The sequence below is a fragment of the Suillus fuscotomentosus genome (genome assembly GCF_016647785.1).
Source record: "Suillus fuscotomentosus strain FC203 chromosome Unknown F5891scaffold_35, whole genome shotgun sequence".
In the NCBI taxonomy this organism is placed as follows: Eukaryota; Fungi; Basidiomycota; class Agaricomycetes; order Boletales; family Suillaceae; genus Suillus; species Suillus fuscotomentosus.
Window position 1 is genome coordinate 130,694 of NW_024539547.1, and position 24,297 is coordinate 154,990.

Sequence of the window (24,297 nt, forward strand, 5' to 3'; positions counted from 1 at the left end):
TTAGCCCCAGCCACTGTCGTCCAGCCAGCTCAGCTAGTCCCAACTGCTGTCGTCCAGCCTGCTGCCTTGAGCAATGCCACATTGCTCCTTATGTGTGCTGCCCTGGTCTGCAAGAAGCGCCCCCATGCACATTGTGAGAACGCTGCATGCCGAACACATTGTGGCCTGTTGGGTGGTTGTTCCGTCAAAGGACATACCTCCGCTGTTGTGTTGGATCTATCATTGGCGCTTCGAACACCTCATCAGCCTCAAGCATGTCCACCTATGCCTCCACCTCCACCTTCGCAGCCAGCATTGATTCCTGATGCTGCACCCTCTGACTTGGACGTCCGTCTGTCTCCACCCTTGGCGTCCTTATCGGAAGTTCCTGAGCCTCCTGCACAAGTCCAGAAGGGCAAGGGTCGGGTTGTTGAGCCGCCAGATGCTAGCGAACCTGTGCAGCTCCCTTCACGCATGGTCGCTGGCCCATCACAACCCAAAGCCCGAGCAGCACCACGCTATGCAACGCAGATGCCTGCAATCTTTACGCAGCAAAATGCTCGTGAAGAGGGAATGAATGAAGAAAGGCGCCAATGTGAACTCGAACGTCTCCAGGCTGCCGCTCGGGAGAAGAACACTGTTGTTGTGTATGCATGGACTCAGAATGGTGTTGAGCCCATAATTTACGAATTTCAAGACGGCTTCAAACTACCCAGCTTCTACTTCACACTCTCCATCCTCCAGAAATTATGCATGACGTCTGAGGACCCTGATATTCCCGCTCCTGCAAGGATTGCTCCTATCAACCGCCACACGGAGCAGATCGGCGTTCACCAACATGACATTCGCCACCTGGAGACCAACCTCAAACTCCAGGAGGAATGGATCTCGGTCTCGCTTGCGACTGTACGCAAGGAATTGAGCAACAGCAACTGCAATTTGGAGAAATATCGTCAAGAGGTTGCAGCGTTACAAGCTCACTCGAAGACAAAGCCGCCACTTTAGAAGTTCGCGATGCAAAGCTGGCCATTCTTGAGCAAAATCCCGCTGAGATATCCAACGAGTCAGCCGTTGCTTCGACTCGTCGCATTTCAGAATATGAAGGACAGCTGCAGTCATTGCACGACGAACTTGATGAACTTCGCTCCCGCCATCAGATCACCTGCAAAACCTTGAGTAGAGCTCAGGACGACCTTCAGGAATGCATTCAGGCATCGCAAGCTGGCGAGAGTAACACCGAGCTACAAGACTGGCTACTCAAATACCTGCTGACATGGCCATATGCGTGGGTTGTGTCCATCCTTGCCCAGCTTCTCCTCTGTCCGATGATTCCTCCGTAAGATCAACTCATCACAAAAGAAGTTGAATTTGTGAGCTAGCATTTCACGAGCGATGGGGTGATACTTGCCGAACCAATTGTTTGTTTGTTCTGCCACGGAGGAATTGAACCACCAACCCTTCCCATCATCGCTATGGAGCTCAGGGAATGCTTCTGGGTTGCAATTCTCCTGGCAGAATGTGTCGGTCTGTGAATGCTTGCATTTGAAATGAAAAATGTCGACGGACAAGCCAATGTTGTCAAAGAAAGGATCGCCCATTGCAAGTTTTGCAAGGGTGCAGTTGTTGTCGAAGAATATGTGATTGGGCTTGACAGCGTCTTCGCCTGCATAGACTTCTTTGATGAATTGCTGCAGATAATCATGAGTTGAGGAAATGGTCATGGAATGACGATACATACCTTGACACTGGCTACTCCCTCTGCTCCAAAGAAAGTCCTTCGAGCAATAATCATACCGCATGGAGCAACAATCAACTGCTCGTTGTGTGTGCGCCGGCGGCCAAAGACTGCCCTGAACTTCTTCCTTCCAGGTCTGTCCTGGGATGAACTGGTAGCAGGAAGTGCTCTCCTGGTATTCTCATTAAACTCATACTCTTCTTCGTCTGGTGGATCATCTGTGAGAGATGTGTTGGTGGCAATGGTAGTTCTGGCATGAGCGAGGCGCTCCTGGAGCTGGAATCTGGATTGACCACGCAGCTCGTGAGTATCCTCGACTTGACGATGTTCCAGTGTTGAGCAAGTGCGTCGGCCACGTACAATGGGCAGGTCACAGCCAATGATCACGCACTTGTCATTTTGACCAGAGTGTAGATGACAAAAGTGATGGTGGTTGTTAGACAGCGGGGTGTGGCAGTTATAAACCGCGCAGCATGGATGGCCGACAGTGACACCATCGACGATGACAGCAGACACTTTATGCGTGACTGTATATATCTTATGACTTAGCCCCGCATAGCCTCAAAACTATGACACTCACCGACACCTTGCTCATCTTTATACATGCTTGTGCATCTATTGCAGTAGTGGCGACGGACCTGCTCATAGCCATAAAGCTGAATGCGGCGGTTCCTTGCGATCATGGCCTCCGTGAATCGGTCTCGCTGTTCACCAGTGTGGGGAGCAACGAGGGTGTTCATGCGATGCTCGCAGTCCTCCAGCAGTGAAGTTATTACATAACCATCCCAAACATGCTCGACAGAAAGCTCAAACTTGACTTTAAAGTCTGCAGGTGTCTGCTTACCATGCGAGAGGCAAAGGTTATACAACTTTGCGCAGTTCGTAGCTGAAGTCCTGGGTGCAACCAAGTTTTATAGTCAGATGGGAGAGATCAAGAGCATAGCATATAGCGCACCATGAGAAATCCATTGCAGTCCTAAAGAGCTCAATTACACTCTTCTCGATGAACACATGATCCGCAGCCTGAACACTATCTGGTTGGTGCTCGTAATAGGTGCGCTCTCCTTTAAACACGCTGTAATTATGGTGGTAATCGATTCCACAAGCTAGTTGACCTTGTCAATGACAAACATAATGACTCAAAGCAAGAGTGTGGAGTGCAAGTGCTTACTTTGACAGTAGAGATGGACAGATTTTGCAATGCATGGGCCTTTCGTCATCGTGAACAACACCACATAGGTTTGAGCAGCCTTCTTGAGAGTCATGCCCTTTGCGTGACGTTGGCAGTCGGGATGAAGGCATGAGTGGCTAGGAGGATAGAGCAGATACTCAGCTGGGGCCATTCCATTGTTAGATAAAGAAACAGAGGTGACAACACAATCAAATGAACTTACCTAGACCCCTTTGAGTGCCATGTGTCTCCCATAGCCGTCCCACATCAACAGTGATCCCTCCACTCCAAATGACATCCTTGAGGAGGGACCACGCATCATTAACTTCAGCTGGAGAGATTGAACAGCCTGCGCTAAGAAACACAGTGACTGCAGGTGATAGAACAAATGGTGGATCTGAAGTTGGACTCAAGGAAGGCTCCACAAGGATGATGTCGTTTTTAAGCCGGGTTGCAAGAGTGATGAACTGGAAAAGAGAAGTGAGCGAGGTGTTACTGATTGTGCCTGGCTCTTGTTCAAGATGGCGCAGCAAGTGATTAAACACTGTCATGTTGTTCTACTGTTACCACCAATGTGAATCAAATTTGATTTGAAAGTAAAAGCTCGATAATTATGATTATACAGAACGCCAACTGAGTGACGCAGGTGGACCCGGACGGACCCAGCCGGACCCAGCCGGACGGTCCCGGAGTCTGCCAATTCCCTGATATTCTGCATACTTTGTCCCAGACTTGCTCCCAGACTTTGTCCCAGACCGGCCATTTCAGAGACGCCCTCCCTAGGGTGGCCCCACGCCCAATCAATTGCAAAATTCACATTATTGAATATTGATACATATTACATAATTTGATACCTCTCTTTGTCTATCCCACTGCATGTATTAGAGGAGATGGAAACCAAATGGAAACCACCTGCACATTCAAGAGGTAGTGAGCTGGCCAAGATGTACCAAACTGAGAGATTGTCAGGTAGTGGAGCGCGGTGTCAGGGTAATATGCTATATGTTATGGACCTGTAAGCGTATGTGTGCCCAGTATTAGACGGTAAGGGCGATGGTCGAATTCATTTGGAAGTGCATAGTTAAACTAGTACTGTTTGTATAGACTATAGCTATATCATACGGTAACCAGAGTGCTATATATCAATGGAAGCATGGAAAATTGGACTGCAACAATCCATGGTAGGTCCCTCTCGTACCAACCTTAGGGCCGCCATTCGCTCAACCAAATATCTCTTGGTCCTGGAAGTAGACCCTGCTCCCTCCGGATGTAGTGACCGTAATTCAACTCCCCAACTACCTCCCCATGGCTGAATACTACCTTACCCCTGATGATTGTGTACCTAGGCCAATTCTTAAACTCGATACCCTCAAACGGCGTATAGTCGACAGCATGGTGCAGCATCTCGTTCGTGAGCTTGAATGGTTGGAACTTGGTTTGCGAGTACCAGATAACCAGATCAGCGTCAAAGCCAGGGGCGATGCTGCCCTTCTTCTTCAATCCGTATAGCTTAGCTGGGTTTGTGGACGTGACCTCGACGAACTTCTGCGGGGAAATGCGCTCGGAAAGGACGCCGCCGGAGAACAGAAGCGGAACACGGGTCTCCACACCAGGCAGCCCGTTCGGGACGAGACGGAATTTGCCATACGGAAGGTTTCCGTCTTTGAGCCCGCGCTGCTTTCCGTTTGGATGATTGAATTTGCGAGGAGCGTGGTCTGAAGAAACGATAGTGAATGTTCCGTTCTTGACACCAGCCCAAATGGCATCTTGATCAGACTTGTCCTCCCTGATCGGAGGCGAGCATATGCACTTTGCGCCTGCATGTCATAGTCCATAAGACAATGAACAGAAGTGCAGAGGTATCATTACCTTCGAAATCCCCCTTTCGCATCGAATCGGCGAGAAGAAACATGTACTGGGGACATGTTTCACCGTAGATCGGAAGCAGCCTCGTTTGTGCGTCGCGGATGTGCTTCGTGGCAGGCCCTCCAGATATATGTACGAGCAGGATCGGCGTATCCATGAGTTCAGCCAAACAAATGACGCGGTTCTATTACAATGTGAGCATGTCATTGTCAGCTCAACAAAGTACAAAAAAACTCACCGTAGCCTCAGCCTCCACGATCGGCGGTCGAGATGTACCATGGTGGTAAGGATGCGTCATGAGCTTCTGCTCCAGATGCTGCGTCATCCAGTCGATAACATCGGCATTCTCAGCGTGCACCATCGTGGTAATACCAAGTTTCCGGGCGGAATACATGACATCGAGAATTTGATAATCCAGAAGCTTTAATGGCTTATATGTCATGTACAGCTTCACACTCGTAATTCCGTACTCATCAACCATCCGCGGGAATTCGTCTTCGACGATTTGGGGCGTCGGATTGGTAATGATGACGTGGAAAGCGTAGTCGCAGTAGGACTGGTCCTTGGCGAGCTTGTGATAGTCCTCGATAACAGCAATGATGCTCTCGTCCTTCTTCATTTGAGAAGCGAACGTAATTATTGTTGTCGTTCCTCCAGCTATCGCACTGCGTGTGCCCGTATCGAATGTGTCACCGACAAAGTTTTCGGGATCGGGGACAATCCCGTTTGTGATGATAGAGCGATCAATGTCCACACCGACGGTGGCTTCATAAAACTAAACAACATGATAAATATCTGAGCAGAAGATAAAGAAATGTACTAGCCTGGCTCAGATGAACATGAGCGTCGACTCCTCCAGGAGTTATAAAAGCCCCCTCAGCGTCAATTTCTTGCGCGCCCGGTGCAGCTGGAAGGCCAGGACCGACAGCGACGATGGTTCCATCCTGATAGGCAGTGACACGTTAGTAAAACTTGAACACAATATCAGGTGATATTCGTACTTTGACTCCAATATCACAAGACTCCCAAATGTCCGAGGCAGTCACGACGGTACCATTGCGAACAACAAGGTCGAAATCCATGACAGGTATCGATGGAAGCTCCAAGCATGTCGCACGAGAAACAGCAGAGATAAATACTCTCCTGGAGATAAGAGGAAGACCACATGAACGTCATCTTACATTAATATTCCAGAAGCAAAGTCTCGTGCCAGGAAGTACGCCTCGGTAACTGTAGCTGACTTGAGCAGAGTCTGGACAGTCGGGTGTCTGATAAAAGCGTGACATGCGCTCACTCATGTTGGCGAGAAAAATACATCTAGTATAGCAATGTCTCGCGTGAGTGAGCTCGTCATCGTGTCGAGCTACTTTTAATTGGCATCCGTAATGTATATTTCAGCACGTTGATGATTGAACTGACCCGAAGATACACCAATTGAGCCCACACGTTCATCATGATCCATACAGAAAGGCAACGGAGTCCCGCTTAAAGGACGCTATATTTCAGTCGTCGAAATACAGAACCCGCTCAACACTGAAGACAGCAGAGTCGAATTGTTAAATTCTGGTGGAAGTTGTAAGTACTTGATCTGATCAGTATATGGCTGCGCAACTAAATGCACACCAAGTTACTCCAGGGCAAGTACCACGCATCCCGTTTTCGTCTTTGATCACATTAATGAAAGATACCGAGAGCGAGATGGGCCAAGTTCGAACTTCTGAGGTATAAGCAACAAGCAATGCAGGAAATGCAAACTTCACCAACTACATAACCTAGCACTCTGCAACATGGTAAAGCGCAGTTTGTGCGGGAAAGGGGTCAGGTAAATGACCATGTGAGCATCCTAGACTTATACACTGTGCCCCAACATGATGATCCTAGCTAGCTTGCGGGAAGTACCTGCAGACCTACGATCATTGCGACCATTGATTAGCACACTATGTCGCATTCATTGAAAAGCCATACCCTCCAAACACGAGCAATGCACTGTGCCGTAATCTGCCATAGTATCTTTGCAGGCAGCGACTCCATGACTGGGTTGCCGAATGAGTTGTACTTGGATTTGATTGGTTTCGCCACCAGCTGTCTTGTGCGTAATGCGAGCTGGATAGACTTTGAGAGTACTTTGAAGGTTTAGAATTTGCAGGGCAGTGTGTTCCCGAAGTAAGAGTGTGGGCTTGGTGTGGGCGGTCCTATCCTACGCATGCTGGCCTATTACTTCGCTATGGATGAGGTGTGCAAGTACTAACACTAGGGCGGCCCCATCATGCCGAACCAGTCAATTGCAGTGACTGAGTGCAAAATTCACATTGAATATTGATACATATTACATAATTTGATGCCTTATCTCTTAGACCATCCCGTATTACATAAGTCACTGCATGTAAGTTTGTTTCAGCCAAATCTCTAAGGCTGAGAGTAATATGCTAACCAACCATGACTCTCAGGCATACCAACGCCAGTCTTCCAACCGAATTCAGAAGCTTGTACCGGCTCTTTCTTCGAGCTAATTCCGCGGTGGTGCTGCACCACTCTCCGTCGAAAACTCAAGTTCGTCGGCTGTGGAGGCCTGTCTTCGACGAGGCTGCATTCAAAATCCACAGGCTTCATCACCCCGACATCTGTTCATCTGAGCGGATGAATATTGTCCGGTGGCTATATACATGGCACAAACGGGGTGGGTTCATCTAATTCTTCGCCCCATATCTAATTATGTCGAGTTTCTGAATCGTGTGTTGAAATTCTCAGTGGATCATACGCTTTCGCTACTCGCGACCGCGGCGGTATCACGAGGACTTGCCCATAAAATCACTCGCAATCTGAAATGGCTACGACGAAACCATGTTTTGTGGGTCGAAAAGTTGTATTATTCCCACAAGCCTTTTTGGAGACCGCAACTCCCTCGGACGTCTGCGCAATACCAGCCGTATTCTCTTCCGGCACCTGGCACCAGACCCGATCATACACTCAGGAGAAATAGAAAATTGAGGTTGTTTGACGAGCAGTGTTCGAACGCGGTTGGTGAGGTCGTAAAGATGGCTGAAGGAAGGCATGATATCATTCTGGGGAGACTTCGGCTTAAACGATGGCAGCACGAGTGGTCGTCATGACTGCAATCGTGATTGAGACCATATGATTGGTTCATCAAACGAGGATTGACGCAAGTCAACTACCTTCTTTTGTTGTACACCTGCCCACATGCTCAACTGACACTTGTTTACGCCCGGAGACAATCTTAAAGTGATACTAGATCCATTCCTTATCACCGCAAGACAACGAATTCTGGCGCCTAGTATTATGCGGCTCATCCAGCAAACTCCCTTTAGCTTTGGGCTATTCTATTCACGGACTGTCGGCCCCCACACTAGCTATTGTCTTGATTGTACACCCGTTTGTCACATCGTCACGTGTGCGATATAGGTTCTCGCTCCGGAGTCCCATAACGGGTACTCGCTATTGTGAACGTTTGGTATGCTTCAATACAATTAGCGGCATAAAAAGCTCCTGAAGAGTTGCAATCCGTTTACTCATGCCCGCGCGGCTGCGTTTCTAACACTGTATTTCCAGACACTGTACTTTTCGCATGGCATATCATTCCTCAGCTAGTTTTCGACCTGGAGTTGCTGGTCAATTCGATTCCTACCACCCTCATTTTATGTCACCTCAGGACGAGTCAGGATCGCGATCGAAGCCGATATATGAAGATGTGAAGAATATCCAATATTGGATTACAGGGGTCAAATCGGTCAGCGCTCGAATGAAATGAAGTTGATATCTGACTTATCGCAAACCAAACTTGTTAGGACGAAAAACCTAATATTGACTCCAGAGTGCCCTCATCGCCCGACGGCATCCACGCGCAACCATTCAATTTCATCGGCCATGAGGGTCCTTGTGATCTCCAGGATGACGAATACGGATCCTGCGATGACCTTGATGGTCTGATGACTTTTGATATAAGTCCTTGGCTAGCCCACCATATGAAATCCCTTTCGGACGGCAGCGATGACACCGCTGCCAGCTCTACGGTTCCTGACAGCGAAACCGCGGCACAATACGTTAACATTGCTTGGGACAGTCCTTGGTATCGCTCACCTGGGACCGACAGTCCGATTTCTTCTTCGCCCCTCCCAGACTCCTATTCTTGCGCATGTTCGCCAGACGTTCGGCAAGCCATAGCGCAACAAGAGCTTTTACTTGACTTTTTCCACGACGAATTGCGCCGGATCATTCCGAGTGCTTATAATTATAACACTGCTTGGTTAGAAGATGTTGACCCGGACCTGGTTCTTTCACCTGTCCGAAGTTATGAGGAGCTGTGTTGGCAATCAGCGATCTCCGACCACAAGTCTCGCCCAGATGTGCCTGTAGGGCTTGGGAATTAGACTAGTTGGGCATTTTAAGATATTTGCTGAGCAGGAACATGGATGTGGGGTTACTTTTTGGAGTCTGTTTCGTCGTCATTATATCACCGACTGTTAAGATGTTATATATGTACTATTATCCTTTATTCGCGTTTACAATTCGCCTCCACGTCTCCTCCGAGCTCATTTGTATATATTACTACGGGTTGTACTTTCCTTTGACATACAAGAACGTCCCACACTCTAAACCAGCTTATCGCTGCTCGCTTCCTCAGCTCGCCTCAACTGTACAAATGGTTCGACTTGGGGACTGATCCAAATGCGTTCGCCATCATCGTACGAGAGTACCGTGACCAGCACAGCTGTGAAATTTCTTCGCCAAAGACGCTCGGTATAAACAACGGACCGAGTTGTGTCACAATTTTTTTCCATCTTTGTGATGATAGCCGCCATGCATGAAGGCGCAGTGCGTACTCTAGATCTGGAGGCACTGGGCATGCTTATCAGCGAGATGGCACGTTCCTACTAATCTCACGTTGCATCGTTGCTTCAGATTACTTCCATCTGAGGATTCTTAGATCTCCGCTCAAGGCGATACAGAGAACGTACGTTAACTGTTAGCCATAGCGGTCAGGGCTGGTCCTATTCGGCAAGACCAAAATTATCTAAGACTACTATTACTGTTTTGGGCTTGAGCTACTTCGGCTGGATTTGTCGCCTCCGAATATCGTTTATATTACCCTCTTCATATAAAATGAGTCCAGCTTCGCATCACCCCAACTAAATCCCATCTTCAATAGTCCGTAATTATGGCCACTGTCGACAAATACGATAACTTCCTCTCAACCCTCCAGGGGACCCCCTCAAGCTCTTGGTCTGAAGCTCAGGAATCTGTGAGTAGCGCCTATGACCTCGAGGTTGCATGGCTTAACTTCGCCATGGTAGTCGTTGCTGGAACCATACAGCTACATCACTGCTAACCCGGGCAAAGAAATTCGGGGAAAGCTTATCGAAAGTTTCAACTACTGGCTCAATGTTCCAAAGGACAAGCTTGCAGTCATCAATCGTGTAGTTGGTCTCCTCCATAATGGCAGTCTCTTGTATGTCTTTTCACTTTGTCGCACTCTTTTTAGCGCCGACTCATCCCCTGTTTACAGGATCGATGACATCGAAGATGACTCTCAGCTCAGACGTGGGATCCCAGGTTGGTCTCGTCTCGCCGTTACCCCTGAAAGGCATTATTGAGGATAATCTTCTTCCAGTCGCCCACAAAATATATGGTGTTCCTCAGACTATTAATACTGCCAATTACGTCTACTTCTTGGCCTACCAGGAGCTCGCTGCTCTGAGGCCGGCTGTTCGGCGTCGCGCTCCCATTTCCAGTTCGAGTTCAGACAGTGGGCTCGGCGAGGACTGTCCAGCCGAGAAGACCGATGTCCCTGACCGCCTCATTCCCAACTATGACCTGGACCTTGTGGTGACCGGTTAGTTATGTGCCATCATCGTTACAACAATTCTAACGTTGCATTACGTATAGGTGAGCTCATGTCGCTTCATCGTGGGCAGGGTATGGACATCCTTTGGCGCGACACTCTGCGCTGTCCCACAGAAGAAGAATATGTGGACATGGTTAGAGCTAGTAGGTTGTCATCTTTGTGTCAGGTTCCTTTCGTGAAGAACTTTGTCAGAAACGGGTGGTCTCCTCAGGATTGCCGTCAAACTTATGATGGCATGTGCTACGACGAACACAAATGTGTAAGTCTTACGTGGAAGTCTATTGATGTTCCTAAACTGACTGAAATTCTAATTAGTGACTACATCCCTTTGACGGATCTCATTGGTGTTCATTTCCAAATACGTGATGATTACATGAACCTTCAGAGCAGTCAGGTTAGCCTTTTATGCATTCTGAGACACGACGGCACAATCTGAATCCGCTTCATAGTACACGGATAACAAGGGTTTCGCGGAAGATTTGTCGGAAGGAAAATTCTCCTTCCCCATTGTTCACGGCATTCTGGAACAGCCTGATAACCGACAAATCATGAGTGGGTTCTTCAATTTCTTCTTATAAATCCATCTCATTCGATTTCATTGTTAGATGTCCTGCAAAAGCGCCCCAAGACCCCCACCCTCAAGCATCACACCATCAATTACCTCAGGGACACTACCAAGTCGTTTGACTACACTCTGGCTGTGCTCAAAAAGTTGGAAGTCCAGGGTAGATCAGAGGTTCAGAGACTGGGTGGAAACCCGATGTTGTCTGCCATTTTGAACAAGCTTTCTGTCGATGTATGAAGCACAATGTCCTTGATTGCTAATGATGTAATATTAAGCTCTTAGAAGTCTCACTTAGATCGCATGCATTGTATTATTTTAGAGGCATTGGTCGAATCACTCTAGTCTCGGATAACTGCTCGAGAACGTTAAGATCTGAAGGTGGCATGTGAAACAAAACTCTACTACTCGACTTCCATTTCTGATGCGCCGGAAGCTTCTGTCTCACCATCCTCACCAAAGAAATCATCTTTGGTGGCACGATGTGATGCCAGGCTAGTTTCATTGACCTTTCTACGAGATCCTTCTCCGTTTCGGGAATGACCCGGAGTATACGTAACTGGTTGTCTGCCACCTTCGAGTTCATTTTCAGGTTGTCTGCTAATTTCGCCACGCTGCATTTGGTCTCGAATGAGGGCACGGACCGTAATGCGTTGGTCGTTGTCGTCAGAAGTTGTCGAGACGATATCAATTTGCCGTCTTTCTGGAGGAAAAAGTGATATGTACTTTTTGGTTTTCGGGTAGTGCTGTAGCATCATCGTTTGACAAAATTATTCCGTGAGATTCGAGACCCGTACCAGAATATAGTTCAGGTCCACTCTCAGACCTTCGAGTTCGCTTTCTAACTTTTCTCTCTCCTCTCCCTGTGCCGAAGTAAGATCGCGTTTGACTTGCTTGATCCTACGGACCAATTTCTGGCGCTCTTCGCTGATACTATAGCTGCTGACAGAGTAGCATATCATTTTGAACTCACCGAAGAATTTGACTTTGTGATATTTCATAGCATACGTTCGCTCCTTCCTTGCCGTTTCAGCACGAGCAAGGTCGCCCTCAAGTGCTTTCAGCCTTCGTTCAGTCTCCATGCGGACATCAGCTGCAAGGTTTTCTTTTGCCAAAAGTCGTCGCGTTTGGCGGAGTGAAGATTTAATTTTTTGAACACCAGGCAGGGACTCTTCTGTATTTTGAGGATGGTGACGCTTTTGCTTGGTCCGTTTGGGACCTGAGCGGGGTGAAGAATCGGCCGTGGGCTTGCTGTCATTCTGAACAGCTTGGGGCGCCATCGCAGTGAGGTCAGAGGGTGGTCGATGATCAGAAGAACGAGTTTAGGGTTAGGGTTTTCTTCGTTCCTGAATGGAGTTCTAAACATCCGAATTATCTCTCAAACTGATCATCCACGATGCGAAATCTAGTGCCATCTGCCATCAAAGTTTCAACTTTAGAACCGGCCTACAACGAGCAACCCCCCGACTCTGCCTCTAGCAATGGTCCCCAGGAATCTATCGTCGCCGCTGCGTTTGACGTTGACAGAGAATTAATTTTTGCTGCATCGGAGGACGCGCAGTTCGGAGTACGCATATGGAGGACTTCAGTTGATCCCTGCGAATGGGATGCGCCTGTTTTATGTGGTTCTTTTAGCTCCATCGATCCGAAAGTCCTGTCTCTCCGCGTTATAGGCGAATCTGCACAGCTCGTGTTGGTGACGAGGAGTGGGGATACAGTTACCTGGCAGTTGGATGAATCTGGGGAACTCATTGTGAGGCGCATATACACTATTTTCTTAAGCTGTGTTGATCGATGCAGAGCGGTCCAGATATTGTAGGAAGTGTTGATTCAGGTATATTGTCTGTTGAATGGAGTCCTGATGATACGCTTCTTGTGATGATTACTGGTGCGTTTCCTAGTTCCAGAGGCTGCCTGAACTTGCTGTTACTGATGTTATGTTCAGGCGACGAAAATCTTATTCTTATGACCTCTACATTCGATGTTCTATCCGAGGCACCCTTGCATACTGAAGATTTTGGCGAAGGTACGCCGTACCTTGTGGCTTGTTATGTTTCCGATCATATATGCATTTGCAGATGCTCCAATAAACGTTGGATGGGGTGCAAAGGAAACGCAATTCCATGGCTCTATAGGAAGAGCACATCTCAAAGCCTCGCCACAGTCTCCGACTCAAATACAAGAAGATCCTAGCGATGATGGTCTCCCTCGGGTCAGTTGGCGCGGCGACGGAGCTTATTTTGTGGTGTCTTCTCTAGCCAGGCAAACCCCTCAGTCAAGCAATGGACGAGTTTTACGAGTTTATTCAAACGAAGCCCGACTTCAATCTACTGCAGAGATGATTGCCGGTCTGGAACCGAGCCTATCCTGGAGACCAAGTGGCAATCTAATTGCATCTACACAAAAAGAAATTCGCGCAGGACCATTGGACACTCAGCGGACCGGAAAACATGGCGTCGTCTTCTTTGAGCGTAACGGTTTACCACATGGGGGGTTTAATTTGCGAGACGACCGGAACTCCCGTATCAAACATCTCGCATGGTCGTCGGACTCGAACGTACTTGCTGTTCTTATTGAACGGATACATGGTGATGTCGTGCAATTATGGACCACCGGTAACTATCACTGGTGAAAATAACTTCCTCTTCATAAAACGTTTTCTTACGGTAGTATCCACAGGTATCTCAAACAAGAGATATCGGCACCATTATCGACCCGCTTTACGTCTATCAATTGGCATCCTGAAGTGAGCACGCGACTTCTTTTGACATCGCCGCGTATGCACTTTTTACATATTTTCGTATCGTGCCGTACTGAAAAAATTGGCAGTTCAAATCATACAACAAGATTACATATGGGAGACATGCGCTGGAGCCAAAGATACTGGCTGTGTCGGGGTCATTGATGGTCGTAAGTTTTCATATACGTTCCTTGTCCCTTCATTTATTGAGATGTCCATAGAGAAAATTTTACTTACACCGTTCCGCACGCAAAATATACCTCCACCCATGTCATCACATCAGTTGCTAGTGAATACGCCAACTGATGTATCATCCGGTAGCCTGTTCCTGTCCCAGGTACCACCTCATATATCGCTCTCGCAATCACATGACCTTCTCGCTGCAGTATGGCAAGAAGGACACGTAATGATTTGGGCATTGCGCACGCGAATCACGCCGGGCGGTGGAGCAGTTATGAACCCAAATCTTATCTGGTCAGCCAATCTGCCGCGAGAGCTCTGCTATTGCCGTCAAGTTCTTGTCTCCTCCGAGAATGATGATGGTATCTCGGTTGCGATACTCGGCTCTGATGGCAGTGGGAACGACCGAGTCGTGATTCATGACTTCGAGCACGTTGTTTCATCGTTGGAGTCAATTTCGGCGACAAGATCAAGGACAATATCGCTACAGCAGAAAAATGGCCGTCTTATCCCCCATGAAGTTCCTGGAAATCTTGCTTGGCAGGCCCCTGATGGCTCCATCTTCCAAGGTGTGCAACGTCTGCCCTGAGATGTGAATAGGCTTGATGGCTGATTACGGCCTTGTAGTCCACAGGGAAGAAGAATCTTATTCGCAAATTTGCTCTTTTACAGAACACTGCCTCTCCTCCCAACGCGTAGACGCCCAACTTTTCGTGGGGCTGTCTGCAGGGGGCAAGATCTATGCTGCAATTTCGAATGCAGAATCGGCACTACTGGCCAGCAATGTGAACTCATTTACTATTGCTTCCGGATTCGTGATTTTCACTACTACCTCACATGACGTGCAATTCGCGCCTCTAGAGAATGTGGTTGCAATCCTCACTTCAAGTCAAGGAAATGGTATGCTCTCGCCCAATGGCGACGAAAATAAAATGGGCGAGCTCGCGTCGCAAGCTTGGCAAAAACGACGTGTTGAAAGAGGCTCGAGAATCGTCACAGCGGTGCCAAGTACAATGAGCTTGGTACTTCAAATGCCACGAGGGAATCTTGAGACGATCAACCCGCGACCGATGGTAATGGAGGTCGTCAAAAACGATCTAGACGCGTGCGTATTTCGTCATTGACCCTCGTACATTGATTACTTACGTCTTACTCCAGTGGACTGTGGCGAAAGGCTTTCATGGCTTGCCGTAAACATCGCATTGACTTCAGCATCATCGTCGAGCACAATCAAGATGTTTTCATGGCTGGTATTCCAGCGTTTGTGGAGCAGATTGAAGACGTCGACTACATCAATTTGTTTTTGACAAGTGTAGGGTAATGCAACCCATTAACTACTCCAATATTTGTCTGACCAGCTTTTAGGCGAAGTCAACTGCCTGCAGAGGTCATCGCCAATGTTTGCGATTCCGTGCGCCAAGATTTGGAAAACAGGGATTTGACGAAATATGTCAACTCCATCCTTACTGCATACGTTGTCAAGTCACCACCGGACCATGAAGCTGGCCTGGCGCTGTTGCTCCACTTGCGAGGTATGAATTGTCAATCTTATTACAGAGACATCAAACTAAACTAGTTTCATCCAGGGGTGAACCCAAGCTTGGTCGAAGAGGCCGTCAAATACATCATTTTCCTTGTTGATGCAGATCGACTATTTGATACAGCTCTAGGCATGTATGACTTCTCTCTTGTACTCATGGTCGCACAACACGCGCAAAAAGTATCTCTTATCTTGATGACTTTTATCAAGCAACTCATCTCTTCTCAGGATCCGAGAGAGTATCTCCCATTTCTTCGCGAGCTCAGGGCATTGCCCCAGTATTACCAGCACTTCAAGATCGATGATCACCTCAAGAGGCGCACAAAGGCTCTCCGCAGCTTGAGTCTTGCTGGTATAGTGTATTGACGAATATGGACTTGACTTACATACTTACACGTCGATCCAGGTCCCGAGTACTTCCAGGAAGCTCTGGATTATCTAGACACATATCAACTATACGACGAGGCTCTAGCAATTTGGCAAGGCACAGACAAGTATATGGTAGCCGAGCTTTGCATTTATTGGACATCCTCAACCACATTGACTGTACCTCCAGGATGTTTTGGGTATCTATGGCGCTTGGCTTTTTGATCGGCACGAATATCATCAAGCAGCCACAGGTACGTCAATGCGGAAAATGACAGAAATCGTCATCGATTTTCTATACCAGTTTTCGTGGAGGCATTAGATGCAAGACGCGCTATGATATCTTACGAAAGAGCACTACAATGGCAGGAACTCTTTGAGCTCTGTCTGAAAGAGCAGCTTGATAGCGATGAAATCACGGAGATTGCATATCGCATCGCTGGTACGCTGACTAGTTCTCCGGCAATCGTGTTCCAAACCGACTAAAAGAGTAGATGAACTCTTATCAAAGAAGCGCTTCAGTGAATCCGCACGGGTATCCCTCGATTACGCCAAGGATGTCCGGCAGGCAATAAATACCCTTGCTCAGGGTAATGAGTTCGCCGAAGCACGGAGGATAGTACGTGTAGTTCCCAACAATTGCAATAAATGCGTTGGCTGATACATTCATGCAAGATCACGTTACACGCCAAACCCGAACTCATAGATCAAATACTTCTCCCGTGCGCCTTGGATTGCCGCACACAGATTGGCGATGATATCAACGAGATGCGGGAACAACTTCGTAAACAAGCAGTTCGATTGACGGAGCTCCGAATCAAGAAGGTGGAAGAACCAGGTGCGTACCAAATCCATGACGTGTCCGCTTCTTTCGAAATGACAATGCGAGTAGACGCCTTCTATAATGTTGATGATCCGACTCTTCATAATGTCGACGTTATGACGGATGTGTCCATGGCACCTACCACTTTTACGCGATACACAGTGGCACCTTCAGCCACTTCGAAAGCTTCAAAGTGAGATTTCCGGACATTACGGTGGTTTCACTAACATCTAATCATCACTCCCAGGCGAAGTTCCAAGACGAAGCGCAAAATGGAGCGTAAGTTAGGTTCTGGCAGAAAAGGAACTGTCGACGAGGAGGAGTATATTCTCAAGTCAGTCGCAAAGCTGGTAGAAAGATGTGCCACTACCCAAGGTTCAAGAGCATTCATGTCATATTTACCACGGCTAACGACCCTTGCAGGAGAAATCAAAAAACTGCTACCACATCTCCTCCAGCTTTCCCAAGCTCACCGCGAAGAGGGTATTGCTCTGCAAATAGAGTTCGATCATCTGCAGTGTGAGCTGCGGGCGGCCATCGAGGACATCTGGAAGAAGCCTGATGAGTCAACACCAGTGGATTCTTGGGCTACGAGAATGCAAGAGAAGGCGAAGGAACAGCTTGTTGAACCATTACAGCGGGTTTCCAAGCCAGAGATGAGTACATCAGAATGGAGTTTGAAGCTTCTTCGACGGAAGCTCACATCATGAATGATCATGACACGGTCTTGCGCTGGCAGTGTATAATATCTCACACTTGAAATAGAGTAACAAAATTATTTCCCTGATTTGCGCTGAGTGCTGAGCACCCAATTCTACTAATAGTACAACAAGATATGAGTACATGATTGCATATCTCACTTCAAAGATAGCTGTCAGGGGTATAGGTGGAATATAGATAGAGTGTGGTAGGTAAGGTATCATTAAATCGTTAGATGACATGCGGTAAGTGGCGGTAGATGTGGGAACCGGTGATAGATCAAAGCTGTGAAAGACGGTCAACAGCTTGTTCTGAACAGAAATAACGAACGGCATATACCGTAAATCCATAGGGCGCCGAGCACGGAACACGGAACGACTCGCGAAAGTCATTTTGGGGGTTTTGCGCCTTATTGCACTAGTGAGTGATCGTCATCCTCGAGGTCACAAATATCTAGTGTGGGAGATGAGTGGGGCACAATGAATGACAGTCAGGGTAAGCTCACCAATCGGTGACCGGAATGTTCGAACCTATAGCAACATCAGAAATTTTCATTGAAGAAAGAAACATTGACGTACATAAGGGTGCAAACCCATCGCAATACCGTCGGAGTGTGGCCTCACCAGGCACCTGGAGTGTCGGTCGAACATGTACTGTCCGTCTGTCTCAATATCCTGCGTTTGCTCCCATGTCTGTCTTATTCGCATATGTCCGTCATGGGAATGAGAATAATGACGGGTGTTGTTAGCCGAATCTTCGAATTCGTATTCGGGCGTCGTGTCTTCACTTTGAGAAGGCTCAGACGAGTGTACAGAAGGTGGGTGGACGATGGCCTTGGGGGTATGCATGGGCGAAGGGTCTGCACCATAATTGATGTCAGTCGATGTCGTCATCAGTGGTTTATCGACTACAGTTGACGGTATGAGGGCGGTGGTATAACCCAGCTCTTGGGTGAGTGATCGGGGAAAGAATATCTGGCTAATATAAATGGGGAGGATATATTATCCAGGGAGAAGCTCACCAAAAGGGTCATGAACGAAGAGACAAAACAACCGATTCCACCCAACAAAATCAAAAAATCTGGTAGCGGAATGAGTACGATGCCCCGTGCATAGTTACCTTTACGCACCTGACCAGAAACTTCAAAGATAGTGAGATTCAACCTACATAGATATACAAAACTTCTACTCACGGACTTTCGTTGATCGAATGACTTCCTTGTATACCATCCAGTGCCAAGATGAACAGCGGAATAGTAAACAAGAACCTGAACAAAACCCGTCCGAACTTGACACGGTGAACAGTTACGATGGATCACTGTGATGAGACACAATATGAGTACTCACGTTCAACTGATAAAACATTACGAGGCGTAAGACAATTTTTGGTTCTCCTCCATCCGCTTTCACTCGTCGAATGAATTTTGGAAATCTTGCAAGAACATACAGAAACAAAATAGTAGTTGCCGTCGAGGCAGACGATCCGACCAGAAAAATCCAAGCCTGGCACTGTGAAGAGGGCCTATCAAGATCGCTTCAGATCAGCTGTGAGAGATCTCTACCGTATCAAGGTCCCGACGGGAAATAAGAGTAGTCAAGGGCAATCCTAGCCCCGCTACAACTGTGCCTGTGGAGAAAAAGCGATTCGTCACGAAAAGAAGTTTATTGCAAATGCAGATAGACAATACCAAGTAGCCAAACTCGGAACTCCCAGCTGTCAAACCAAAGGCGTATCTTAGGGCCTTGATGAAGGATGAAGAGCCAGAATGTCAATTCTGAGGAGCAATGAACATGACATCTCGGGTACGGATTCGACCACGACCTACCTTCCCAGTGTGTGATACTATGTGCCACAATCACATGAGCCGTGCGATGGGGCTTCAGCAAGAGAAACACTTACATCTCGCAAGCCCATGCTGCGCTGAACAAAAACAGAAGAGGCAATATCCACTTTTTGTGAGTAGTTGAATATAACTCGATGGGTTTTGGAAAGACTGGATTCTGGAATGAGCTCGGGAAAAATGACACGTGTTGGGAACTTACTAGTCCCTTCTGGGGTGATGATAAAACCTAGACAATAAAAGATGAGGGACATTCGTTGTGCGAGCGGGATGCAAACGACCTTCTTTGAACTTTATGAATGTGTATGCTACGTTGAACATCACGAGGAAGGTTAAGGTTGCTATGTAGGTGTACTGACGGAGTTTTTACGACGTCAGAAATGTCCGAATAACTTTAACGCGAGGTACACACCGACATAAACCGTTTGAATGCGCCAGGCTGTCTCCCGGTCTCGCTCCACTTGAGACATTGGAATCTATCATATTTCCAAAGATGAAATATGAGGAAACAGAAGAACTACGCATGGACCCATGCATGAGAAGCGTGCTCTATTTGGAGAAGTGCACCATGCGCTCACCAAGCATGCTAGTACAGACCACACAAGATACGCGGTAGGCGAGCCACTACTCATGGCTGAACGAAACGGACCAAAGGAAAGGGAGCACTCGACGTTGGCAAGAGTGCGATTTGAAGGAGTTGGATTTGAAAGGTGAACCTAAAATGCTGGGAAGGCAGGGCCTGCGACTTGAGTATGTATATATGGAATGAACTGATTTCATTATTTCCCCGCAGAGCCCAGCCGATTTCAGGCACCGTTGCTTTCCTCCCAGCAGCCACTCTCTTTATTTTTACGACCCACCAGACTTGGATCCCCAAGTTGCGCAGTAACCCGGATCTAGCCAAAAAGCTGCATTGTATTCTAGTGGGCCTCTAGAATGCAATTTGCTCTCATAACGTCACGCCGCTCGGCATAAGGTCACGTTTGTTGTATTATAAGCCAAGCTGGCTGAAACTTGTTTGATAGCCTGAGTGACGGCGCGGGATTTCGTTAGCACTCCTCCTGGGAGCAGGGACTAAGGGTAAGTGCTAGTCTCGAGCTCTGCTGCCCCTCTCTTAACTCTGTATATTTGTAATTTCACTGCACATTCATATCCGCCAGTAATGATCGCGTTTCCATCGCAAGGCCTTCATCCTCAGCAGTCCACACTGCGGTTTTGATACCATATCATCCTCAGGATTCCTTTGAGTATATTGACCCCGTGGATCATGACTCACTGTTCTCGCATGTATTACTATTATCATGAAATTGGTTGGGTGAGCATGCTCGGCAACAAATATACCGACCGCTTTCCTACTCCTTCTCCGACACTCGTTGAATGCCTATACAATATTGACCCGGTAGGTAGCAGTCTTTTCAAGTTCCTCATCAAAGAGATCAATGTCCCACTTGGGTATATAACGAAAAGGAATATTGAAACTAAGGTGAGTTTAAGTGAGCAAAAAAGCGAACATGGAAAGAGGCAGCCATACCGCTCAAAGTTTCCTGGCACTCCAATCGCTGTAACCTTTTCATAGTCTCCCTCGCTGAGTGCAACTTGCTTGAAGTTTGAGATAATTCGGCCTACAAGAGTCAGTCAGATCGTTTGACGTCCACAGCATGAGTTGCACTGACCCTCTTGCACAGACTTTGGGATAACAGAGTAGCCCCGGTAAACTCCCCAAGCAACGAGAACCTGGGCAGGGGTTGCACCGAGTTTCTCAGCGACTTCCTTCACTACGACGTGTTCGGTAAGCATAGGCTTGCCAAGGCCTTCAATTCAAACATATGCAGGTCAGCATCTTCTCGTGGCATGAAAGTGAGAAAAACACGCACGGTTGTTGCCTAGCGGACTGTAAGCGGTGATATGGACGCCTACCTGCTTGCAGTACGCAACGAGGTCATCTTGAGGAAGCAGAGGGTGAGCCTCGATTTGGTTGACAGCCTAGATATATTTAGTTGCATGAATGATTATGGGTAACATGAACCAGGTTATTATACGTACAGGGGTGACGCCAGTAGCGTCAATCAAGCCTTGGATGTGCTCGATCGTGAAATTGGAAACGCCAATAGATTTGACCTATCAAAAAGTAAATACAAAGGCTCAATGACTGCACTACCATCAATGCCGTGGACTTACCTTGCCAGATTCCTTCAGCTTGATCATCGTTCTCCAGGTGTCGACAAGGGAAGTCTTGAGGTCCAAGTGTGCCTCTCCTTCCTTAGTCGGATGTAAAGGCTTAAGACCGTTTCCAGGCTCGAATGCTACAGGCCAGTGTACAACTGTCACACATATGAGTTCATGAACATGAAGGAACGCTCGGTGATGACACACGATAGAGATCGAGGTAGGTGAGTCCAAGCTGCTTCAGCGTCTCGTCAAGCTCTGCCTCGGCTGGTCCTTGCTGGTGCGAGCAGTTCCAGAGTTTCGAAGTAACAAAAAGCTGTTCGCGAGTAACGACAGATGGTATGACTTTCTTCAGCGCGCGTCCGACTTCGTCCTGATTCAGGTAGACCATAGCAAGATCAAGGTGACGGTAACCATTGCGGACAGCAATCTCGACCTATGGGAAAGTGAGCAAGGCAAGACGGGACATTACGATGACTTGTGACTCACAGCACTCTCGACTTTATTTTGATCAGAGCAGGTGCCGAGACCGATCTCGGGGATGGTTGCACCTGTGTTCAGCTGAAGAATCTTTCCGAAAGACATTGTCAGCAGGAGATACTGTGAGGTGAGAGCGAAAGATAGCGTTACATCATAGGCTATGCAACTCGATTATCTTATCCTATGCACGGCGGAAATGACGGCCCGGGTCTCCCTCGAAGCCTGAAGGAGGTTAGCAAAGATGAACAGCTGAACATGGCAGAACTGTACTGGCAGAATATGTCAAACTACTGGAATAGCGAAAGATGTCTCTTCACCTTATATGGCACAGTGGGATGTGGACATCCTGATGTCTTCTAATGGTGTTTCCTAGTCGTACGCACAGCCCTGTAGCACTTGCCAAGTGGCAGAAGTACCGTAAATAGTTCTGCCCCCACCGTCACGGAGCCTTGAGAGTTCCGGATATTGTTATATAATCTTTTGATCCTTGATACACAGCCACTTCAGACCGTCAGAACTTCGGTGCTGGTCACTAACACTTGCAACATCTGACATACCGGCATCAGACTTGCAGTTTTCATTCGATTTCTGGTCCTTCAAAGCCATGTAACAATGTTGCTCCCACTTATATCGTAGAATATAATTACAAAATTTTAATCTGATTCCGTTAATATCATCATGATCGTGAAATTGGTTGAGTGAGCATGCTTAGCAACAAATATACAGACTTCTTTCCTCCTCCTTGCCCGACACGCCTATGCAATATTGACCTTGTTGGTAGCAGTCTTTTCCAGTTCCTCATCAAACAGGTTGATGTCCCACTTGGGTTTAAAGCCAATAGGAATATTGAAACTAAGGCAAAGTCAAATTGAGCAAAATAGCAAACACAGAAAGAGGTAACACACCGCTCGGACTTGCCCGCTTTAATTGCTGTAATCTTGTTGTAGTCTTCCTCGCTGAGTGCAACCTGCTTGAAATTCGAGATGATTCGGCCTACAAGAGTCGGTCAGATGATCTGACATCTACGGCATTATTTCCACTGACCCTCTTGCACAGACTTTGGGATAACAGAGTAACCCCGGTAAGCGCCCCAAGCAATGAGAACCTGGGCAGGGGTTGCACCGAGTTTCTCGGCGACTTGTTTCACCACAGCGTTTTCGGTATGCATAGGTTTGCCAACGACTGTAATCCAAGCATATGCAGGTCAGCATCTTCTCGTGACATGAAAATGAACAGAACACGCACAGTTGTTGCCTAGCGGACTGTAAGCGGTGATGTGGACGCCAACCTGCTTGCAATATGCAACGAGGTCATCTTGAGGAAGCACAGGGTGAGCCTCGATCTGGTTAACAGCCTAGAAATATTTAGTTGCATGAGTGATTATGGGTAAAGATGAACTAGGTTATTATACTCACAGGAACGACGCCAGTAGCGTCAATCAAGCCTCTGATGTGTTCGATCGTGAAGTTGGAAACACCAATAGCTTTGACCTGTCGAATAGCAGATAGGAATGACTGCACTATAATCGATGCAATGGACTTACCTTGCCGGTTTCCTTCAGCTTGATCATCGTTCTCCAGGTGTCGACAAGGGAGGTCTTGAGGTCCAGATGTGCCTCTCCTTCCTTGGCCGGATGTGGGGGAGTAAGACCGTTTCCAGGCTCAAATGCTACAGGCCAGTGTACAACTGTCACAAATGTATGAGTTCATAAAAATGAAGGAACGCTCGGTGATGACGCACGATAGAGATCGAGGTAGGTGAGTCCAAGCTGCTTCAACGTCTCATTAAGTTCAGCCTCGGCTGGTCCTTGCTGATGCGAGCAGTTCCAGAGTTTCGAGGTAATAAAAAGCTTCTCGCGAGTCACAACGGACGGTATGACTTTCTTCAACGCACGTCCGACTTCGTCCTGGTTCCGGTAGATCATGGCAAGATCAAGATGGCGGTAACCATTGCGGACAGCAATCTCGACCTATAGGAAAGTGAGCAAGGCAAGACAGGACACTACGATGAGTTGTGACTTACAGCACTTTCGACTTCATTCGGTTTGGAGAGCCAGGTGCCGAGACCGATCTCGGGGATGGTCGCACCTGTGTTCAGCTCAAGAACCTTTCCGAAAGACATTGTTCGTAGGAGATACGGCGAGGTGGGGATGGATGATAACCTGCGTCATATGCAAATCGATCGTCCTCTTATGTTGTGCATGTGTGTTTTTGCGGAAATGACGGTCCGGGTCTCCCTCGAAGAGGTGATCCTTACAAGGTTCGACGGAAAGATGAGCGGCTAATTCCGA

At 47.7% G+C, this 24,297-nt stretch overlaps 10 protein-coding genes across 10 annotated transcripts; 4 read left to right on the plus strand and 6 right to left on the minus strand.

Moving 5' to 3' along the window:
- Positions 1-1,232: 1,232 nt before the first annotated feature.
- Positions 1,233-3,436, minus strand: F5891DRAFT_954697 (uncharacterized protein; the record flags this gene model as incomplete). Its single annotated transcript, XM_041375274.1, has 6 exons — positions 1,233-1,667; positions 1,718-2,241; positions 2,295-2,608; positions 2,670-2,820; positions 2,886-3,047; positions 3,109-3,436. 6 exons carry the CDS (start codon positions 3,434-3,436, stop codon positions 1,233-1,235), a joined length of 1,914 nt encoding a protein of 637 aa, XP_041224539.1.
- A 505-nt stretch (positions 3,437-3,941) lies between these two features.
- F5891DRAFT_432317 (uncharacterized protein) lies at positions 3,942-6,236 on the minus strand. Its single transcript, XM_041371806.1, has 5 exons — positions 5,753-6,236; positions 5,576-5,695; positions 4,990-5,526; positions 4,755-4,935; positions 3,942-4,702 (listed from the first exon to the last, which is right to left on the minus strand). The coding sequence occupies exons 1-5, from the start codon at positions 5,831-5,833 to the stop codon at positions 4,089-4,091; spliced, it is 1,533 nt and encodes a 510-aa protein (XP_041224540.1). The 5' UTR covers positions 5,834-6,236; the 3' UTR covers positions 3,942-4,088.
- A 914-nt stretch (positions 6,237-7,150) lies between these two features.
- On the plus strand, positions 7,151-8,098 carry F5891DRAFT_432327 (uncharacterized protein). The gene is made up of 2 exons (XM_041371808.1): positions 7,151-7,428; positions 7,500-8,098. The coding sequence occupies exons 1-2, from the start codon at positions 7,188-7,190 to the stop codon at positions 7,859-7,861; spliced, it is 603 nt and encodes a 200-aa protein (XP_041224541.1). The 5' UTR covers positions 7,151-7,187; the 3' UTR covers positions 7,862-8,098.
- F5891DRAFT_432324 (uncharacterized protein) lies at positions 8,099-9,247 on the plus strand. Its single transcript, XM_041371807.1, has 2 exons — positions 8,099-8,496; positions 8,555-9,247. The coding sequence occupies exons 1-2, from the start codon at positions 8,335-8,337 to the stop codon at positions 9,134-9,136; spliced, it is 744 nt and encodes a 247-aa protein (XP_041224542.1). The 5' UTR covers positions 8,099-8,334; the 3' UTR covers positions 9,137-9,247.
- Positions 9,248-9,667: 420 nt separating this feature from the next.
- F5891DRAFT_1147654 (isoprenoid synthase domain-containing protein) lies at positions 9,668-11,495 on the plus strand. Its single transcript, XM_041365049.1, has 9 exons — positions 9,668-10,008; positions 10,061-10,215; positions 10,273-10,319; positions 10,378-10,599; positions 10,653-10,754; positions 10,804-10,870; positions 10,927-11,005; positions 11,061-11,163; positions 11,217-11,495. The coding sequence occupies exons 1-9, from the start codon at positions 9,925-9,927 to the stop codon at positions 11,411-11,413; spliced, it is 1,056 nt and encodes a 351-aa protein (XP_041224543.1). The 5' UTR covers positions 9,668-9,924; the 3' UTR covers positions 11,414-11,495.
- On the minus strand, positions 11,496-12,512 carry F5891DRAFT_1040808 (uncharacterized protein). Its single transcript, XM_041362035.1, has 3 exons — positions 12,147-12,512; positions 11,971-12,095; positions 11,496-11,919 (listed from the first exon to the last, which is right to left on the minus strand). Exons 1-3 carry the CDS (start codon positions 12,451-12,453, stop codon positions 11,578-11,580), a joined length of 774 nt encoding a protein of 257 aa, XP_041224544.1. The 5' UTR covers positions 12,454-12,512; the 3' UTR covers positions 11,496-11,577.
- Positions 12,513-12,539: 27 nt separating this feature from the next.
- On the plus strand, positions 12,540-17,654 carry F5891DRAFT_1040810 (pol II transcription elongation factor). Its single transcript, XM_041362037.1, has 20 exons — positions 12,540-12,926; positions 12,974-13,061; positions 13,119-13,199; positions 13,252-13,801; positions 13,853-13,950; positions 14,003-14,083; positions 14,135-14,662; positions 14,721-15,198; positions 15,252-15,410; positions 15,459-15,625; positions 15,680-15,813; positions 15,862-15,985; positions 16,040-16,134; positions 16,190-16,253; positions 16,304-16,441; positions 16,494-16,618; positions 16,675-16,837; positions 16,892-17,015; positions 17,070-17,197; positions 17,246-17,654. Exons 1-20 carry the CDS (start codon positions 12,570-12,572, stop codon positions 17,530-17,532), a joined length of 3,969 nt encoding a protein of 1,322 aa, XP_041224545.1. The 5' UTR covers positions 12,540-12,569; the 3' UTR covers positions 17,533-17,654.
- On the minus strand, positions 17,585-20,169 carry F5891DRAFT_1040835 (uncharacterized protein). The gene is made up of 16 exons (XM_041362038.1): positions 19,940-20,169; positions 19,774-19,878; positions 19,643-19,715; positions 19,564-19,590; positions 19,421-19,514; positions 19,347-19,363; positions 19,209-19,295; positions 19,083-19,147; positions 18,868-19,029; positions 18,714-18,808; positions 18,651-18,661; positions 18,543-18,601; positions 18,100-18,495; positions 18,027-18,051; positions 17,861-17,974; positions 17,585-17,806 (listed from the first exon to the last, which is right to left on the minus strand). The coding sequence occupies exons 1-15, from the start codon at positions 19,991-19,993 to the stop codon at positions 17,931-17,933; spliced, it is 1,314 nt and encodes a 437-aa protein (XP_041224546.1). The 5' UTR covers positions 19,994-20,169; the 3' UTR covers positions 17,585-17,806; positions 17,861-17,930.
- A 573-nt stretch (positions 20,170-20,742) lies between these two features.
- Positions 20,743-22,112, minus strand: F5891DRAFT_1190156 (NADP-dependent oxidoreductase domain-containing protein; the record flags this gene model as incomplete). The annotated part of the gene is made up of 8 exons (XM_041367250.1): positions 20,743-20,839; positions 20,893-20,983; positions 21,035-21,172; positions 21,236-21,344; positions 21,405-21,479; positions 21,540-21,682; positions 21,735-21,963; positions 22,017-22,112. The coding sequence occupies 8 exons, from the start codon at positions 22,110-22,112 to the stop codon at positions 20,743-20,745; spliced, it is 978 nt and encodes a 325-aa protein (XP_041224547.1).
- Positions 22,113-22,762: 650 nt separating this feature from the next.
- Positions 22,763-24,128, minus strand: F5891DRAFT_1190157 (NADP-dependent oxidoreductase domain-containing protein; the record flags this gene model as incomplete). Its single annotated transcript, XM_041367251.1, has 8 exons — positions 22,763-22,859; positions 22,913-23,000; positions 23,052-23,189; positions 23,253-23,361; positions 23,423-23,497; positions 23,551-23,693; positions 23,748-23,976; positions 24,030-24,128. The coding sequence occupies 8 exons, from the start codon at positions 24,126-24,128 to the stop codon at positions 22,763-22,765; spliced, it is 978 nt and encodes a 325-aa protein (XP_041224548.1).
- Between the last annotated feature and the right edge of the window lie 169 nt (positions 24,129-24,297).